Source organism: Oncorhynchus tshawytscha, unplaced genomic scaffold (genome assembly GCF_018296145.1).
Source record: "Oncorhynchus tshawytscha isolate Ot180627B unplaced genomic scaffold, Otsh_v2.0 Un_contig_5675_pilon_pilon, whole genome shotgun sequence".
Classification (NCBI taxonomy): Eukaryota; Metazoa; Chordata; class Actinopteri; order Salmoniformes; family Salmonidae; genus Oncorhynchus; species Oncorhynchus tshawytscha.
The window spans coordinates 42,501-63,293 of NW_024609505.1; the positions used below are offsets into that span (position 1 = coordinate 42,501).

Consider the following 20,793-nt stretch of genomic DNA (forward strand, 5'->3'; position numbering starts at 1 on the left):
CCGTCATTGTAAATAATAATTTATTCATAACTGACTTTCCTAGTTAAATAAAGGTGAAATTAAGTTCATGAATAAAAGCAGGTGCTAGTGTGGCAGCATCCGTTCATCTGCTCCGTCCCCCCATCCCCCTTTAACGCTCTCGTCTCGTGGTGTATCCCCCATACCGGCGTGGGAAGGAACGGTTCATCTGACTCACGGGCTGCGTTCAGTACATTGTTACGTTCTGGAACGTGTTATTGAACGGAAACGGTGCTGTACTGAACGACCAGTTGGAAAAACGGTGATGTTGTGGTTTTGGGGGGGGGGGACGCGGTCAGCATGGCCACTGCCGTTGAAACACGTCACTCATTGCTTGAAGCCACACCCACCGAACGGAGAGCAAACGTCCCGTTCGAGAACGTTTTGTGGCAACGTGTCCTACAGTACAAATTGTTCCGGAACGTAGCAAACGTTCAAGAGAACTGAACGGCACCCACCGGTGTCGGTAATTTCTCCCTACTTTCCTTTCGATAAACATGACGCACAATTATTCGTTCCATAACAAGTCGACTCATAGTCATGACGGAGAACCTTTTAACAAAATAGTTACTCTGCCCGTTATACGTCTACAGAGAATCATATAGGGTCCTTTTGTCAAATAACATATCCTAACCAGAGGATGCATTGGAAAATATATTGGTATTGATTAACTTTCGATGTTTTATTTCACTTGTCCTCCAACTCCTGTCTTGTCGCTATGAGGCCACACGCCACGTTCCATATATAAACACATTAACCCCCAAGCTACTGCGTAAAGTTGTCTAGCTACTGCGTAAAGTTGTCTAGCTACTGCGTAAAGTTGTCTAGCTACTGCGTAAAGTTGTCTAGCTACTGCGTAAAGTTGTCTATCTAAGCGATCAAAAACAACAGCTGCTTCGTGAGTTACAGAGACGCTGAAATACTAAGAACAGAAACGAAACGGCATCAACACACCTCCTCCACACTCAACAAACGGATGCTGCTAGTGAGATGAGAGAGAGCGCATCTCATTCCCCTCTCCGTTTTTTGTACAGATAGTAGTAAGCTGTGTAAGTGACGCATATAAACGTGCATAAGTAGTTCTGTGCATATATAATAATTAGGCTATTTACTTTCGCTTTAAGCAGTATTTATAAAGTAGCCTAATGTATATACCGTTAAAAAAAAGAGTTACTTTTTTACCGAGGCACCCAACCGTCTCCGAGTCCAAAAAAATGCTTTGAGCTGAAGCGCAACATCCGCCCGTTGCCATCATGAAGACAGGCTGCGGGGTCGACGTCTGACAACACGGTGAGTTATCTTTTGTTCTATTCTTCTGTCTATGACAAGTAACAAAGGTTGTTTTGTTCATGTCTTTTGTTTTAATCCAGCCAGAATGTCTCATTTTAATATGAGCCTAATAAATACATTAATGTATTGGAGAGTCATAGAATCATTTGGCATTTCATATTCATTGTTTAAACCAATAGTCCTACACAAAAATGTTATCCAATTTTAACTATTTGTATCTCAATAAAATGATAAACGACACACATTAATCCCTTACATGTGGTTTCACATAAATAGGCTCTATTTGAATGGCTAAAGTTGAGTTTAGTGGGCCTCTGCCCTATGCTTCTAGACCGTAGTGATGTGGGGGGGTAAAAGTAGGTGAAAACAAAATGTCAGTTATCATGGCAGGGTGAAGGAACAGAGCTTTTCATCTCTTCCTGGGGGTAGATGGTGAAGGAACAGAGCTTTTCATCTCTTCCTGGGGGTAGATGGTGAAGGAACAGAGCTTTTCATCTCTTCCTGGGGGTAGATGGTGAAGGAACAGAGCTTTTCATCTCTTCCTGGGGGTAGATGGTGAAGGAACAGAGCTTTTTATCTCTTCCTAGGGGTAGATGGTGAAGGAACAGAGCTTTTCATCTCTTCCTGGGGGTAGATGGTGAAGGAACAGAGCTTTTTATCTCTTCCTAGGGGTAGATGGTGAAGGAACAGAGCTTTTCATCTCTTCCTGGGGGTAGATGGTGAAGGAACAGAGCTTTTCATCTCTTCCTGGGGGTAGATGATGAAGGAACAGAGCTTTTTATCTCTTCCTGGGGGTAGATGGTGAAGGAACAGAGCTTTTCATCTCTTCCTGGGGGTAGATGATGAAGGAACAGAGTTTTTCAACTCTTCCTGGGGGTAGATGATGTTTGAATAACCCTTAATTCTCTAATCTAGTGTCTTTATAAAGTCATGGTGAATGGTGTCCATCTTTTAAACAAAACACGGGCATTTCTCAATGTCAATAACTATACCGGTATATCCTTTAGACGCCCTAATAGAGGATCAGTTGGGTTCACGACAAAACACACCTTCAGTCTGTTGTGGTCTGCATTTGGCTCCTGGGGGGCTGCCATTGCTGTGTAGGGGGAGTAGTCAGGAGTCTAGTTAGTAGTCAGTAGTCTAGTTAGGAGTCAGGAGTCTAGTTAGGAGTCAGTAGTCTGGTTAGTAGTCTAGTTAGGAGTCAGTAGCCTAGTTAGGAGTCTAGTCAGTCAGTAGTCTAGTTAGTCAGTAGGTCTAGTTAGTAGTCAGTAGGTCTAGTTAGTAGTCAGTAGTCTGTTTAGTAGTCAGTATTCTAGTCAATGATCTAGTTAGTAGTCTAGTTAGTATTCAGTAATCTAGTCAATGATCTAGTCAGTAGTCTAGTCAGTCAGTAGCCTAGTTAGGGGTCTAGTCAGTCAGTAGTCTAGTTAGTCAGTAGGTCTAGTTAGTAGTCAATAGTCTAGTTAGTAGTCAGTAGTCTAGTTTGTAGTCAGTAGTCTAGTTTGTAGTCAGGAGTCTAGTTAGGAGTCAGTAGTCTGGTTAGTAGTCTAGTTAGGAGTCAGTAGCCTAGTTAGGAGTCTAGTCAGTCAGTAGTCTAGTTAGTGAGTAGGTCTAGTTAGTAGTCAGTAGGTCTAGTTAGTAGTCAGTAGTCTGCTTAGTAGTCAGTAGTCTAGTCAATGATCTAGTTAGTAGTCTAGTTAGTATTCAGTAATCTAGTCAATGATCTAGTCAGTAGTCTAGTCAGTCAGTAGCCTAGTTAGGGGTCTAGTCAGTCAGTAGTCTAGTTAGTCAGTAGGTCTAGTTAGTAGTCAGTAGTCTGGTTAGTAGTCAGTAGTCTAGTCAATGATCTAGTTAGTAGTCTAGTTAGTATTCAGTAATCTAGTCAATGATCTAGTCAGTAGTCTAGTTAGTAGTCAGTAATCTAGTCAGTAGTCTCATTAGTAGTCAGTAATCTAGTCAGTAGTTTAGTTAGTAGTCAATGATCTAGTCAGTAGTCTAGTCAATGATCTAGTCAGTAGTCTAGTTAGTAGTCAGTAATCTAGTCAGTAGTCTAGTTAGTAGTCAATAATCTAGTCAGTAGTCTAGTCTAGTTAGTAGTCAGTAGTCTAGTTTGTAGTCAGTAGTCTAGTTAGTAGTCAATAGTCTAGTTAGTAGTCAGTAGTCTAGTTAGTAGTCAGTAGTCTAGTTTGTAGTCAGTAGTCTAGTTTGTAGTCAGTAGTCTAGTTAGTAGTCAATAGTCTAGTTTGTAGTCAGTAGTCTAGTTTGTAGTCAGTAGTCTAGTTTGTAGTCAGTAGTCTAGTTTGTAGTCTAGTCTAGTCAGTAGTCTAGTCTAGTTCGTAGTCAGTAGTCTAGTTTGTAGTCAGTAGTCTAGTTAGTAGTCAATAGTCTAGTTCGTAGTCAGTAGTCAGTAGTCTAGTTTGTAGTCAGTAGTCTAGTTTGTAGTCAGTAGTCTAGTTTGTAGTCAGTAGTCTAGTTTGTAGTCAGTAGTCTAGTTTGTAGTCAGTAGTCTAGTTTGTAGTCTAGTCAGTAGTCTAGTTAGTCATTATACAACGGGTGGGTCTAATCCTGGATGCTGACTGGTTAAACCCGCATTCCAGCTGTTGTCTATTCCACAAAGTACCACCAGCTAAATCTAAGAAGTCAAAATGCCTATTTACTCCCTTCCATCTGACTGTGCAATCCACTGTCTAATCAGCCCAGCCAGGCAATTTATAAAAAGCATCTAGACATTATATGACATTTCTTTTAGTCTAACGTTTAGTTTTCAACAGCGGTGATTTGTATAAACCTTGCTGTGTGTCTCTCTGACATTTGCAACATTGTTTCAATATTCAAATTCCCTTTCCAGCTGTCGCATAGTAATGAACGAGTCGGGATGAGATGGGCGGGCAGCGTTTCACAGCCAGTCGAAATCATGAATCAGCATAATTTTTTTAAATGGATATATACAAAGAACTATCAATAGAAAACAGGTAAAACGAAGTGATTGTGTTCGATGTGATGTTGGCGACTGTAGCTCCTCTGAACGACCGTGTCCTGACGAGCAGGCACATTTTCTACGCCAGGTGAAACCGGGCCTCGTTAGCTCATTGTTTACGGATGTTTTCACGTAAACCATTTCCTACGCCAGGTGAAACCGGGCCTCGTTAGCTCATTGTTTACGGATGTTTTCACGTAAACCATTTCCTACGCCAGGTGAAACCGGGCCTCGTTAGCTCATTGTTACGGATGTTTTCACGTAAATGTCACTGGGAAGCGGCTTAAACTAAATGCAAATGGAGCTACTGTTGTTCTTCTGGCTGCACTGTTTGACCTGACTGTAAGTTAGCTGTAGTTAGCTAGCTAGCAAAGCAAGGGATAAGAACATTGCCAGTCAGTACGGCAATAGAACATTCAGACTGAACGACTGGGTTGAGTCCATAGTTACAGAACATTTAGACTGAACGACTGGGTCGAGTCCATAGTTACAGAACATTCAGACTGAACGACTGGGTCGAGTCCATAGTTACAGAACATTCAGACTGAACGACTGGGTCGAGTCCATAGTTACAGAACATTTAGACTGAACGACTGGGTCGAGTCCATAGTTACAGAACATTTAGACTGAACGACTGGGTCGAGTCCATAGTTACAGAACATTTAGACTGAACGACTGGGTCGGGTCCATAGATACAGAACAAAAAGACTGAACGACTGGGTCGGGTCCATAGATACAGAACAACAAGACTGAACGACTGGGTCGGGTCCATAGATACAGAACAACAAGACTGAACGACTGGGTCGGGTCCATAGATACAGAACAAAAAGACTGAACGACTGGGTCGGGTCCATAGATACAGAACAACAAGACTGAACGACTGGGTCGGGTCCATAGATACAGAACAACAAGACTGAACGACTGGGTCGGGTCCATAGATACAGAACAAAGAAGACTAGATACAGAACAAGACTGAACTGGGTCGGGTCCATAGATACAGAACTGAAACTGGGTCGGGTCCTAGATACAGAACCACAAGACTCCCTCTTCTCTGGGCGGGTCAAAGACAAACGACTGGGTCGGGTCCGTAGATACAGAACAACAAGACTGAACGACTGGGTCGGGTCCATAGATACAGAACCACAAGACTGAACGACTGGGTCGGGTCCATAGATACTAGAACAACAAGACTGGTCGGCTCTGTCCTCCTCCGACTGGGTCTGGGTCCTGTAGATAACAAACAACAAGACTGGCTCTGTCCTCCTCCCTCTTCTCTGGCGTTATCATACAGAAGGAGTTAATAACCAAATCTATGGGTCGGCTCTGTCCTCACTCCCTCTTCTCTGGCGTTATCACTTCCAAATCTGGCGGCTCTGTCCTCCTCCCTCTTCTCTGGCGTTATCACTGTAGGAGTTAATAACCAAATCTATGGGTCGGCTCTGTCCTCCCTCCCTCTTCTCTGGCGTTATCACTGTAGGAGTTAATAACCAAATCTATGGGTCGGCTCTGTCCTCACTCCCTCTTCTCTGGCGTTATCACTGTAGGAGTTAATAACCAAATCTATGGGTCGCTCTGCTCTGTTATCCTGTAGGAGTTAATAACCAAATCTATGGGTCGGCTCCCTCTTCTCTGGCGTTATCACTGTAGGAGTTAATAACCAAATCTATGGGTCGGCTCTGTCCTCACTCCCTCTTCTCTGGCGTTATCACTGTAGGAGTTAATAACCAAATCTATGGGTCCTCACTCCCTCTTCTCTGGCGTTATCTGTCCTCTATGGGTCGGCTCTGTCCTCACTCCCTCTTCTCTCCCTCTTCTCTGGCGTTATCACTGTAGGAGTTAATAACCAAATCTATGGGTCGGCTCTGTCCTCCCTCTTCCCTCTTCTCTGGCGTTATCACTGTAGGAGTTAATAACCAAATCTATGGGTCGGCTCTGTCCCCCTCCCTCTTCTCTGGCGTTATCACTGTAGGAGTTAATAACCAAATCTATGGGTCGGCTCTGTCCTCCCTCCCTCTTCTCTGGCGTTATCACTGTAGGAGTTAATAACCAAATCTATGGGTCGGCTCTGTCCTCCCTCCCTCTTCTCTGGCGTTATCACTGTAGGAGTTAATAACCAAATCTATGGGTCGGCTCTGTCCTCCCTCCCTCTTCTCTGGCGTTATCACTGTAGGAGTTAATAACCAAATCTATGGGTCGGCTCTGTCCCCCCTCACACATGACTGGGTCACGACGGAGAGGAGAAGGTACATGCTCAGATTTCGGCCAGCTTTTCTCTGTAAATTTAAATGTCAATCAATCACTTATTTTATTTTAAATAGTCCTTCTTTTACATCAGCAGCTTGTCACAGTGTATTACATATGTGCAGCCTTTAAAAAAAGAAGCGGAATCTGATGTGTTTTAGTGCTGGGCTGGAACGAAAACCTGCACAATTAGTAGCTCTACTTTATGAGAGCAACCCCCCCTCCCCTCACGGAGTCAACGGTGTCCTCATCAGATAATGTTCTCACAGCTCTCTACCGTACGCCGGGCCCTGATTGGATGGAATAACCACCTGTGACGTCAGGTGACCTCGATTGATCGCAGGAGGCGGAGCCTAGTGTCAACTCCGTGGAGTACACAGAGGGGTAAGTGAAGAGGATCTGAGATAGACGGGAGGGGGGGAGCTGTGTTTAGAGAGAGTTAGAGAGAGAGAGTGTGAATGTGTGTAGAGAGAGAGTGTGTGTGTGTAGAGAGAGAGTGTATGTGTGTAGAGAGAGTGTGTGTGTGTGTGTGTAGAGAGAGAGTGTGTGTGTGTAGAGAGAGAGTGTATGTGTGTAGAGAGAGTGTGTGTGTGTGTGTAGAGAGAGTGTGTGTGTAGAGAGAGAGAGAGTGTGTGTGTATGTGTGTAGAGAGAGTGTGTGTGTGTAGAGAGTGAGAGGTGTGTGTGTGTAGAGAGAGAGGTGTGTGTGTAGCGAGAGAGGTGTGTGTGTGTGTGTTGAGAGAGAGTTGTGTGGAGAGAGAGAGAGGTCTGTAGAGAGAGAGAGAGTCTGTGTAGAGAGAGGTGTGTGTGTAGAGAGAGAGAGAGATGTGTGTGTAGAGAGAGAGAGGTGTCTGTAGAGAGAGAGAGATGTGTGTGTAGAGAGAGAGAGATGTGTCTGTAGAGAGAGAGAGAGAGGTGTCTGTAGAGAGAGAGAGAGGTGTCTGTAGAGAGAGAGAGGTGTGTGTAGAGAGAGAGGTGTGTTCAGCTTCTCTACTGCAGCAGTAAAGCCAGTAAACTCTGTGGTGAGAGAGAGACACACGCAGTTAACATCATGACTCCACACACCAGGTGACCTCAACCCCCTGATCCTAACCCTCCTCTACTTCAGGACTACAACTTCTCCCTAAAGAACTACAACCCCCTGAGCTCCACAGGACTACAACTCAATGTATCCCTAAAGAACTACAACCCCCACAGAGAGTATCACAGAGAAGGTGACCACCATCACTATGGACGTCACAACCCCCTGATCTCAAACCTCCTCTGCTTCAGGACTACATCTCCTCCCTAAAGGACTACAACTCAACGTCTCCCTAAAGGACTACAACCCCCAGGGTTCCGAGCGGAGCAGACATGAACGCGGAGACCCAGGTGAAGTGTGTGCTGGTGGGGGACAGTGCTGTCGGGAAGACGGCCCTCCTGGTTCGCTTCACCTCAGAGACCTTCCCTGAGTGCTACAAACCGACTGTGTATGAGAACACTGGAGTGGAGGTCTTCATGGACGGGGCTCCGGTAGGAATAATACCATTTACATCATTAACCAACTACAATAATACCCTTTACATCATTTAACTACTACAATAATACCCTACAAATCATTTACCTACTACAATAATACCCTACAAATCATTTACCTACTACAATAATACCCTACAAATCATTTACCTACTACAATAATACCCTACAAATCATTTACCTACTACAATAATACCCTTTACAAATCATTTACCTACTACAATAATACCCTACAAATCATTTACCTACTACAATAATACCCTTTACAAATCATTTACCTACTACAATAATACCCTTTACATCATTTACCTACTACAATAATACACTACAAATCATTTACCTACTACAATAATACCCTACAAATCATTTACCTACTACAATAATACCCTACAAATCATTTACCTACTACAATAATACCCTTTACATCATTTACCTACTACAATAATACCCTTTACATCATTTACCTACTACAATAATACCCTTTACATCATTTACCTACTACAATAATACCCTTTACATCATTTACCTACTACAATAATACCCTACAAATCATTTACCTACTACAATAATACCCTACAAATCATTTACCTACTACAATAATACCCTACAAATCATTTACCTACTACAATAATACCCTTTACAAATCATTTACCTACTACAATAATACCCTTTACATCATTTACCTACTACAATAATACCCTTTACATCATTTACCTACTACAATAATACCCTTTACATCATTTACCTACTACAATAATACCCTACAAATCATTTACCTACTACAATAATACCCTACAAATCATTTACCTACTACAATAATATACATCATTTACCTACTACAATAATACCCTTTTACATCATTTACCTACTACAATAATACCCTTTACATCATTTACCTACTACATTTATAATACCCTACAAATCATTTACCTACTACAATAATACCCTTTACATCATTTACCTACTACAATAATACCCTACAAATCATTTACCTACTACAATAATACCCTACAAATCATTTACCTACTACAATAATACCCCTTACATCATTTACCTACTACAATAATACCCCTTACATCATTTACCTACTACAATAATACCCCTTACATCATTTATCTACTACAATAATACCCTTTACATCATTTACCTACTACAATAATACCCCTTACATCATTTACCTACTACAATAATACCCCTTACATCATTTACCTACTACAATAATACCCCTTACATCATTTACCTACTACAATAATACCCTTTACATCATTTAACTACTACAATAATACCCTTTACATCATTTATCTACTACAATAATACCCTACAAATCATTTACCTACTACAATAATACACTACAAATCATTTATCATTTACAAACCTACTACAATAATACCCTTTACAAATCATTTACCTACTACAATAATACACTACAAATCATTTACCTACTACAATAATACCATCATTTACAAATCATTTACATCTACTACAATAATACCCTACAAATCATTTACCTACTACAATAATACCCTTTACATCATTTACCTACTACAATAATACCCTTACATCATTTACCTACTACAATAATCATTTATCCTACTACAATAATACCCTTTACAAATCATTTACCTACTACAATAATACCCTTTACATCATTTACCTACTACAATAATACCCCAACATCATTTACTACTACAATAATTTACATCATTTACCTACTACAATAATACCCTTTACATCATTTACCTACTACAATAATACCCTTTACATCATTTACCTACTACAATAATACCCTTTACATCATTTACCTACTACAATAATACCCTTTACAATCATTTATCATTTACTACAATAATACCCTACAAATCATTTACCTACTACAAATAATACCCTACAAATCATACAAATCATTTACTACAATAATACTTTACAAATCATTTACCTACTACAATAATACTCTACAAATCATTTACCTACTACAATAATACCCTACAAATCATTTACCTACTACAATAATACCCTTTACATCATTTATCTACTACAATAATACCCTTTACATCATTTATCTACTACAATAATACCCTACAAATCATTTAACTACTACAATAATACCCTACAAATCATTTACCTACTACAATAATACCCTTTACATCATTTATCTACTACAATAATACCCTTTACATCATTAACCTACTACAATAATACCCTTTACATCATTTACCTACTACAATAATACACTACAAATCATTTACCTACTACAATAATACCCTACAAATCATTTACCTACTACAATAATACCCTACAAATCATTTACCTACTACAAATCATTTACCTACTACAATAATACACTACAAATCATTTACCTACTACAATAATACCCTACAAATCATTTACCTACTACAATAATACCCTACAAATCATTTACCTACTACAATAATACACTACAAATCATTTACCTACTACAATAATACCCTACAAATCATTTACCTACTACAATAATACCCTTTACATCATTTACCTACTACAATAATACCCTTTACATCATTTACCTACTACAATAATACCCTTTACATCATTTACCTACTACAATAATACCCTTTACATCATTTACCTACTACAATAATACCCTACAAATCATTTACCTACTACAATAATACACTACAAATCATTTACCTACTACAATAATACCCTACAAATCATTTACCTACAATAATAACAAATCATTTACTACTACAAATACATCATTTACCTACTACAATAATACCCTTTACATCATTTACCTACTACAATAATACCCTTTACATCATTTACCTACTACAATAATACCCTTTACATCATTTACCTACTACAATAATACCCTTTACAAATCATTTACCTACTACAATAATACCCTTTACAAATCATTTACCTACTACAATAATACATCATTTACAAATCATTTACCTACTACAATAATACCCTTTACTACAAATCATTTACCTACTACAATAATACCCTACAAATCATTTACCTACTACAATAATACACTACAAATCATTTAACTACTACAATAATACCCTTTACATCATTTACCTACTACAATAATACCCTTTACATCATTTACCTACTACAATAATACCCTTTACATCATTTACCTACTACAATAATACCCTTTACATCATTTACCTACTACAATAATACCCATTTTTACAAATCATTTACCTACTACAATCATTTACCTACTTTACAAATCATTTACCTACTACAATAATACCCTTTACATCATTTAACTACTACAATAATACACTACAAATCATTTACCTACTACAATAATACCCTACAAATCATTTACCTACTACAATAATACACTACAAATCATTTACCTACTACAATAATACCCTTTACATCATTTACCTACTACAATAATACACTACAAATCATTTACCTACTACAATAATACCCTACAAATCATTTACCTACTACAATAATACCCTTTACATCATTTACCTACTACAATAATACCCTTTACATCATTTACCTACTACAATAATACCCTACAAATCATTTACCTACTACAATAATACCCTACAAATCATTTACCTACTACAATAATACCCTTTTACATCATTTATCTACTACAATAATACCCTTTACATCATTTACCTACTACAATAATACACTACAAATCATTTACCTACTACAATAATACCCTTTAAATCATTTACCTACTACAATAATACCCTACAAATCATTTACCTACTACAATAATACCCTTTACATCATTTACCTACTACAATAATACCCTACAAATCATTTACCTACTACAATAATACCCTTTACATCATTTACCTACTACAATAATACCCTTTACATCATTTACCTACTACAATAATACACTACAAATCATTTACCTACTACAATAATACCCTTTACAAATCATTTACCTACTACAATAATACCCTACAAATCATTTACCTACTACAATAATACCCTACAAATCATTTACCTACTACAATAATACCCTACAAATCATTTACCTACTACAATAATACCCTTTACATCATTTACCTACTACAATAATACCCTACAAATCATTTACCTACTACAATAATACCCTTTACATCATTTAACTACTACAATAATACCCTTTACATCATTTACCTACTACAATAATACCCTTTACATCATTTACCTACTACAATAATACCCTACAAATCATTTACCTACTACAATAATACCCTACAAATCATTTACCTACTACAATAATACACTACAAATCATTTACCTACTACAATAATGCCCTTTACATCATTTAACTACTACAATAATACACTACAAATCATTTACCTACTACAATAATACCCTTTACATCATTTAACTACTACAATAATACCCTTTACATCATTTACCTACTACAATAATACCCTTTACATCATTAACCTACTACAATAATACCCTACAAATCATTTACCTACTACAATAATACCCTTTACATCATTTACCTACTACAATAATACCCTTTACATCATTTACCTACTACAATAATACCCTTTACATCATTTACCTACTACAATAATACCCTTTACATCATTTAACTACTACAATAATACCCTTTACATCATTTAATCTACTACAATAATACCCTACAAATCATTTAACTACTACAATAATACACTACAAATCATTTACCTACTACAATAATACCCTACAAATCATTTACCTACTACAATAATACCCTACAAATCATTTACCTACTACAATAATACCCTACAAATCATTTACCTACTACAATAATACCCTTTACATCATTTACCTACTACAATAATACCCTTTACATCATTTACCTACTACAATAATACCCTACAAATCATTTACCTACTACAATAATACCCTACTAATCATTTAACTACTACAATAATACCCTTTACATCATTTACCTACTACAATAATACCCTACTAATCATTTAACTACTACAATAATACCCTACTAATCATTTAACTACTACAATAATACCCTTTACATCATTTAACTACTACAATAATACCCTTTACATCATTTAACTACTACAATAATACCCTTTACATCATTTAACTACTACAATAATACCCTTTACATCATTTACCTACTACAATAATACCCTACAAATCATTTAACTACTACAATAATACCCTTTACATCATTAACCTACTACAATAATACCCTTTACATCATTTACCTACTACAATAATACCCTACAAATCATTTAACTACTACAATAATACCCTTTACATCATTTACCTACTACAATAATACCCTTTACATCATTTAACTACTACAATAATACCCTTTACATCATTTACCTACTACAATAATACCCTTTACATCATTTACCTACTACAATAATACCCTTTACATCATTTACCTACTACAATAATACCCTACAAATCATTTACCTACTACAATAATACCCTTTACATCATTTCTACTGGGAACAGTACATCATTTACAATAAACAGTGGAACAGTTTAACTAACTACTACAATAATAGTGGAACAAATCATTTAACTACTACAATAACAGTGGAATCATTTAACTACTAGGAACAGTACAAACATTTCTGGTCTACAAGGAACAGTGGAACAGTGGGTTAACTGGTCTAGGAACAGTGGAACAGTACATTAACTGGTCTAGGAACATCATTTAACTACTACTAGGAAAGTGGGTTAACTGGTCTAGGAACCTACAAATCATTTAACTACAATAATCTACAGTCATTTAACTGGTCTAGGAACAGTTTACTGGTCTAGGAACAGTGGGTTACAAATCATGGTCTAGGAACATCATGGGTTAATACATACCTTACAAACAGTTTAACTGGTCAAGGAACATCATTTAACTGGTACAATAAGGAACAGTCATTTAACTGGTCAAGGAACACTGGTCTAGGAACAGTCATTTAACTGGTCAAGGAACAGTCATTTAACTGGTCTAGGAACAGTGGGTTAACTGGTCTACATCATTTACCTGGGTTAACTGGTCTAGGAACATCATTTAACTGGTCTATTTACCTACTACAATAATACCCTACAAATCATTTACCTACTACAATAATACCCTACAAATCATTTACCTAAACATTTACCTTTACATCATGGGTTAACTGGTCTATCAACTAGTGGAACAGTCATTTTAACTGGTCTGGGAACAGTGGGTTAACTGGTCTAGGAACAGTACCCTTTTCAACTGGTCAATAATAGGAACATTTGGAACAGTGGGTTAATCATTTACCTCTACAATAAACAGTGGGTTAACTGGTCTAGGAACAGTGGGTTAACTGGTCTAGGAACAGTGGAACAGTGGGTTAACTGGTCTAGGAACAGTGGAACAGTGGGTTAACTGGTCTAGGAACAGTGGAACAGTGGGTTAACTGGTCTAGGAACAGTGGAACAGTGGGTTAACTGGTCTAGGAACAGTGGGTTAACTGGTCTAGGAACAGTGGGTTAACTGGTCTAGGAACAGTGGGTTAACTGGTCTAGGAACAGTGGGTTAACTGGTCTAGGAACAGTGGGTTAACTGGTCTAGGAACAGTGGAACAGTGGGTTAACTGGTCTAGGAACAGTGGGTTAACTGGTCTAGGAACAGTGGGTTAACTGGTCTAGGAACAGTGGGTTAACTGGTCTAGGAACAGTGGAACAGTGGGTTAACTGGTCTAGGAACAGTGGGTTAACTGGTCTAAGAACAGTGGAACAGTGGGTTAACTGGTCTAGGAACAGTGGGTTAACAGGTCTAGGAACAGTGGGTTAACTGGTCTAGGAACAGTGGGTTAACTGGTCTAGGAACAGTGGGTTAACTGGTCTAGGAACAGTGGGTTAACTGATCTAGGAACAGTGGGTTAACTGGTCTAGGAACAGTGGGTTAACTGGTCTAGGAACAGTGGGTCAACTGGTATAGGAACAGTGGGGTTAACTGCCTTGTTCAGGGGGCAAAACGCCATATTTTTTTACCTTGTCAGCTCGGGGTTTCGATACAGCAACATAATGGGTTACTGGCCCAGCGATCTAACCACTCTGGCTACCCTGTCGCTAGGCTACCCTGTCACTAGGCTACCCTGTCGCTAGGCTACCCTATCGCTAGGCTACTTGCTTCAGACTGAAATTTGCCACGACCTGATTTGACATATCTTTACACATTACATCATTGAACTCATCACCATACATTAACGCGGTAGTGTCACCATCACGACACACTGGAGAGGTCGGCTGGTCACCTGATCAGGAAATGACCCCTGACACGTCCTTCACGACCTTTAAACCCCCCTGATGGTAATGAGGCTGTTTAGCCCTGTTTGTGTTGTCTTTTTAATGCATTATTTAAAGAGCATCTCAACGTCACAAAGAATAAAACATTTTAAAACAAACAAACAAACATGATTTTGAAGAAGACAAAAAAAAAAATCATTGAATAATTAAAACTTTAAAAAAAAAAAGATTTATAATGTATTTGTTTTTACTCTCCAGATCAACCTGGGTTTGTGGGACACGGCAGGAAATGACACGTTCAGACAGATCCGTCCGATGTCCTATCAGCAGGCGGATGTGGTCCTGATCTGCTACTCTGTGGCCAACGCCGCCTCCCTCGCCAGCGTCAAGCACAAGTGGCTGGTAGAGGTACGGGACGACCTTTTCCTACTCTCTGAGTAGATCCTTCTGGAAGTGTTCTGTGTGTGTGTTTTTATTGGATAGAGAGAGGTGAAAGGTCGGAGAGAGAGAGAGCGGTGGGACGGATTCCAACCCGACGCTACGTAAAACACGCTCTCCACAGGCAGCAGCTCAGACCGCTAAACCAAGCAACCTTTTTATATTCTTACAGACACGTCTGAAATAATCATTTGAGTCAATTCAGGAAGTAGACACGAGATCATTAGTTGGATGCTTCTGATCTGATTCCTTTTCTTCTCTCTCTCTCTCTCTCTCTCTGTCTCTCTCTCTCTCTCTGTCTCTCTCTCTCTGTCTCTCTCTCTCTCTCTCTCTCTCTCTCTCTCTCCCTCTCTCTCTCTCTCTCTCTCTCTCTCTCTCTCTCTCTCTCTCTCTCTCTCTCTCTCTCTCTCTCTCTCTCTCTCTCTCTCTCTCTCTCTCTCTCTCTCTCTCTCTCTCTCTCTCTCTCTCTCTCTCTCTCTCTCTCTCTCTCTCTCTCTCTCTCTCTCTCTCTCCTCTCTCTCTCTCTCTCTCTCTCTCTCTCTCTCTCTCCTCTCTCTCTCTCTCTCTCTCTCTCTCTCTCTCTCTCTCTCTCTCTCTCTCTCTCTGTCTCTCTCTCTCCTCTCTCTCTCTCCTCTCTCTCTCTCTCTCTCTCTCTCTCTCTCTCTCTCTCTCTCTCTCTCTCTCTCTCTCTCTCTCTCTCTCTCTCTCTCTCTCTCTCTCTCTCTCTCTCTCTCTCTCTCTCTCATTGAGAAGCAGTGATAAGGAATTGGAACTAGGATTTCAGTTCACTTCCTGAGTTGAAATGGAATTGAGCCCAACTCTGGCTTCATATATTGTGTATCAAAACAAATGTTTAAAACTATTTGACTATAACAAAATGGTTGTTTTAAAAACATTTTAACGTCATTGTAGGTGCGTGACAACCTTCCCCGTGTCCCGGTGCTGGTGGTGGCCACCCAGACGGACCAGCGTGACTCCGGGCCTCACAGCGCCTCCTGTTCCTCCGCTGCCGAGGGCAAACGCCTCGCTCAGGACATACGGGCCAAGGGATACCTGGAGTGCTCGTCGCTAAGCAACCGTGGCGTGCAGCAAGTGTTCGAGTGTGCGGTGAGGACAGCGGTGAACCAGGCCAGGAAACGGACGCGCCCGCGGATGTTTGATATCAACAGCTGCGTGGTGTTTTGACCTCTGAACCTTTTTTTCGGGGGGGGGCCTAGGTTGGGGTGGTGCTGGGAGGATACTGAAGCCTCTAACTACTGCTCTGGGATCAGGTCTCGGGGCCAGTGGCGACTCAGACTTGGACTCATCACCAGGGACTTGAGACTGGTGGGTTAGTGACTCGACTACATCACTGTGTCTGACTTGAACTGTTCGAGGTCCTGTTTCGGGGAACTGAGGTCCTGTCTGACCCCAGGAATTGTGGTTTTGGGGGAACTGAGGTCCTGTCTGACCCCAGGACCTGTGGTTTTGGGGGAACTGAGGTCCTGTCTGACCCCAGGACCTATGGTTTTGGGGGAACTGAAGGTCCTGTCTGACCCCAGGACCTATGGTTTTGGGGGAACTGAAGGTCCTGTCTGACCCCAGGACCTGTGGTTTTGGGGGAACTGAGGTCCTGTCTGACCCCAGGATCTATGGTTTTGGGGGAACTGAAGGTCCTGTCTGACCCCAGGACCTGTGGTTTTGGGGGAACTGAGGTCCTGTCTGACCCCAGGACCTGTGGTTTTGGGGGAACTCTTGTTTTCATTATCCCTGACAAGAGGAACCGCCCCTGTCGTGACATTTATCCCTGACAAGAGGAACCGCCCCTGTCGTGACATTTATCCCTGACAAGAGGAACCGCCCCTGTCGTGACATTATCCCTGACAAGAGGAACCGCCCCTGTCGTGACATTATCCCTGACAAGGTGTTTTTTTGTTTGAATTCTTATTTCAGTTCACAATAGAAGAAAACAATACAAGTCGATAACAACTATTTCCGTTCTCCGTCTATAGATGTTAAAAGTTCTCCTTTTGTAACGGTTTTCCAGCTCAGGTTTGTCCGTTTCCTTTGTTAAATAAATGTTGCCCAACAGTGTGCCTGAACATAATTCATAAATCAATAAATGTTGCCCAACAGTGTGCCTGAACATAATTCATAAATCAATAAATGTTGCCCAACAGTGTGCCTGAACATAATTCATAAATCAATAAATGTTGCCCAACAGTGTGCCTGAACATAATTCATAAATCAATAAATGGTGCCCAACAGTGTGCCTGAACATAATTCATAAATCAATAAATGTTGCCCAACAGTGTGCCTGAACATAATTCATAAATCAATAAATGTTGCCCAACAGTGTGCCTGAACATAATTCATAAATCAATAAATGTTGCCCAACAGTGTGCCTGAACATAATTCATAAATCAATAAATGACCTTCCACCTATCAATTCTACTTAGAAGTCAGCATATTTAAAGAGATCTTTAGAGAAGGAAAACCAATGTGTTTTTTTTACAAAGTACTGGTTAGCCATGTACTGTCACATGAATATCTCACACACACACACAGACAGGATGAGGGAGGATGACAGCGCTGTGTTGTGGTGAAGGTTGAGATCAGAGATGATGACCGCAGCAGCTGTAGTTGACAGCCAGTAACAGTCTGGAGCTCATTAACCCTGACAGTAACAGTCTCTGTTACATTAACCCTGACAGTAACAGTCTCTGTTACATTAACCCTGACAGTAACAGTCTCTGTTACATTAACCCTGACAGTAACAGTCTCTGTTACATTAACCCTGACAGTAACAGTCTCTGTTACATTAACCCTGACAGTAACAGTCTGGAGCTCATTAACCCTGACAGTAACAGTCTGTTACATTACATTAACCCTGACAGTAACAGTCTGGAGCTACATTAACCCTGACAGTAACAGTCTCTGTTACATTAACCCTGACAGTAACAGTCTCTGTTACATTAACCCTGACAGTAACAGTCTCTGTTACATTAACCCTGACATTAACCCTGACAGTAACAGTCTAACCCTGTTAACATTAACCCTGACAGTAACAGTCTCTGTTACATTAACCCTGACAGTAACAGTCTCTGTTACATTAACCCTGACAGTAACAGTCTCTGTTACATTAACCCTGACAGTAACAGTCTCTGTTACATTAACCCTGACAGTAACAGTCTCTGTTACATTAACCCTGACAGTAACAGTCTCTGTTACATTAACCCTGACAGTAACAGTCTCTGTTACATTAACCCTGACAGTAACAGTCTGGAGCTCATTAACCCTGACAGTAACAGTCTCTGTTACATTAACCCTGACAGTAACAGTCTCTGTTACATTAACCCTGACAGTAACAGTCTGGAGCTCATTAACCCTGACAGTAACAGTCTCTGTTACATTAACCCTGACAGTAACAGTCTGGTCTCAGTTCATTAACCCTGACAGTAACAGTCTCTGTTACATTAACCCTGACAGTAACAGTCTCTGTTACATTAACCCTGACAGTAACAGTCTCTGTTACATTAACCCTGACAGTAACAGTCTGGCTCATTAACCCTGACAGTAACAGCAGTAACATTAACCATTAACCCTGACAGTAACAGTCTCTGTTACATTAACCCTGACAGTAACAGTCTCCGTTTCATTAACCCTGACAGTAACAGTCTCTGTTACATTAACCCTGACAGTAACAGTCTCTGTTACATTAACCCTGACAGTAACAGTCTCTGTTACATTAACCCTGACAGTAACAGACAGTAACAGTCTCTGTTACATTAACCCTGACAGTAACAGACAGTAACAGTCTCTGTTACATTAACCCTGACAGTAACAGTCTCTGTTACATTAACCCTGACAGTAACAGTCTGGAGCTCATTAACCCTGACAGTAACAGTCTGGAGCTCATTAACCCTGACAGTAACAGTCTCTGTTACATTAACCCTGACAGTAACAGTCTGGAGCTCATTAACCCTGACAGTAACAGACAGTAACAGTCTCTGTTACATTAACCCTGACAGTAACAGTCTCTGTTACATTAACAGTCTCTGTTACATTAACCCTGACAGTAACAGTCTCTGTTACATTAACCCTGACAGTAACAACACCCTGACAGTAACAGTCTCTGTTACATTAACCCTGACAGTAACAGTCTGGAGCTCATTAACCCTGACAGTAACAGTCTCTGTTACATTAACCCTGACAGTAACAGACAGTAACAGTCTCTGTTACATTAACCCTGACAGTAACAGTCTCTGTTACATTAACCCTGACAGTAACAGTCTGCAGCTCATTAACCCTGACAGTAACAGTCTGGAGCTCATTAACCCTGACAGTAACAGTCTCTGTTACATTAACCCTGACAGTAACAGTCTCTGTTACATTAACCCTGACAGTAACAGTCTCTGTTACATTAACCCTGACAGTAACAGTCTCTGTTACATTAACCCTGACAGTAACAGTCTCTGTTACATTAACCCTGACAGTAACAGTCTCTGTTACATTAACCCTGACAGTAACAGTCTGGAGCTCATTAACCCTGACAGTAACAGTCTCTATTACATTAACCCTGACAGTAACAGTCTCTATTACATTAACCCTGACAGTAACAGTCTCTATTACATTAACCCTGACAGTAACAGTCTCTGAGCTCATTAACCCTGACAGTAACAGACACTTAACCCTGACAGTACACAGTCTGGAGCTCATTAACCCTGACAGTAACAGACAGTAACAGTCTCTGTTACATTAACCCTGACAGTAACAGTCTGGAGCTCATTAACCCTGACAGTAACAGTCTCTGTTACATTAACCCTGGCAGTAACAGTCTCTGTAGATCAATACACTGACTGATATGTACCTCTAGATCAATACACTGACTGATATGTACCTCTAGATCAATATACTGACTGATATGTTATTACGTCTAGATCAATACACTGACTGTAAATCACTCTGAATAAGAGGTTCATTGCATAAAAACTAAAGAACAATGTAAATGAGACTCTGTTGACCAGGTTTAATGTGTGTCTGGGAAACCCGTCCTCAGTCTCTCTACCTCTGTAGCACCAATATGATCATACTACTGTATAGTCTGTCTGTAGCACCTATATG

At 40.0% G+C, this 20,793-nt stretch overlaps 1 protein-coding gene across 3 annotated transcripts; it reads left to right on the forward strand.

The window, feature by feature from the left end:
* Nucleotides 1-368: 368 nt before the first annotated feature.
* On the forward strand, nucleotides 369-17,851 carry rhoh (ras homolog family member H). Of its 3 annotated transcripts, none has more exons than XM_042315590.1 (5): nucleotides 369-1,308; nucleotides 6,796-6,910; nucleotides 7,594-8,037; nucleotides 15,511-15,660; nucleotides 16,603-17,851. In XM_042315590.1, the coding sequence occupies exons 3-5, from the start codon at nucleotides 7,879-7,881 to the stop codon at nucleotides 16,873-16,875; spliced, it is 582 nt and encodes a 193-aa protein (XP_042171524.1). In that variant the 5' UTR covers nucleotides 369-1,308; nucleotides 6,796-6,910; nucleotides 7,594-7,878; the 3' UTR covers nucleotides 16,876-17,851. The 3 variants fall into 3 exon arrangements, with proteins under 3 accessions (XP_042171524.1, XP_042171523.1, XP_042171525.1); XM_042315589.1 differs by having other exon boundaries at nucleotides 7,634-8,037; XM_042315591.1 differs by having other exon boundaries at nucleotides 7,798-8,037.
* Nucleotides 17,852-20,793: the final 2,942 nt, after the last annotated feature.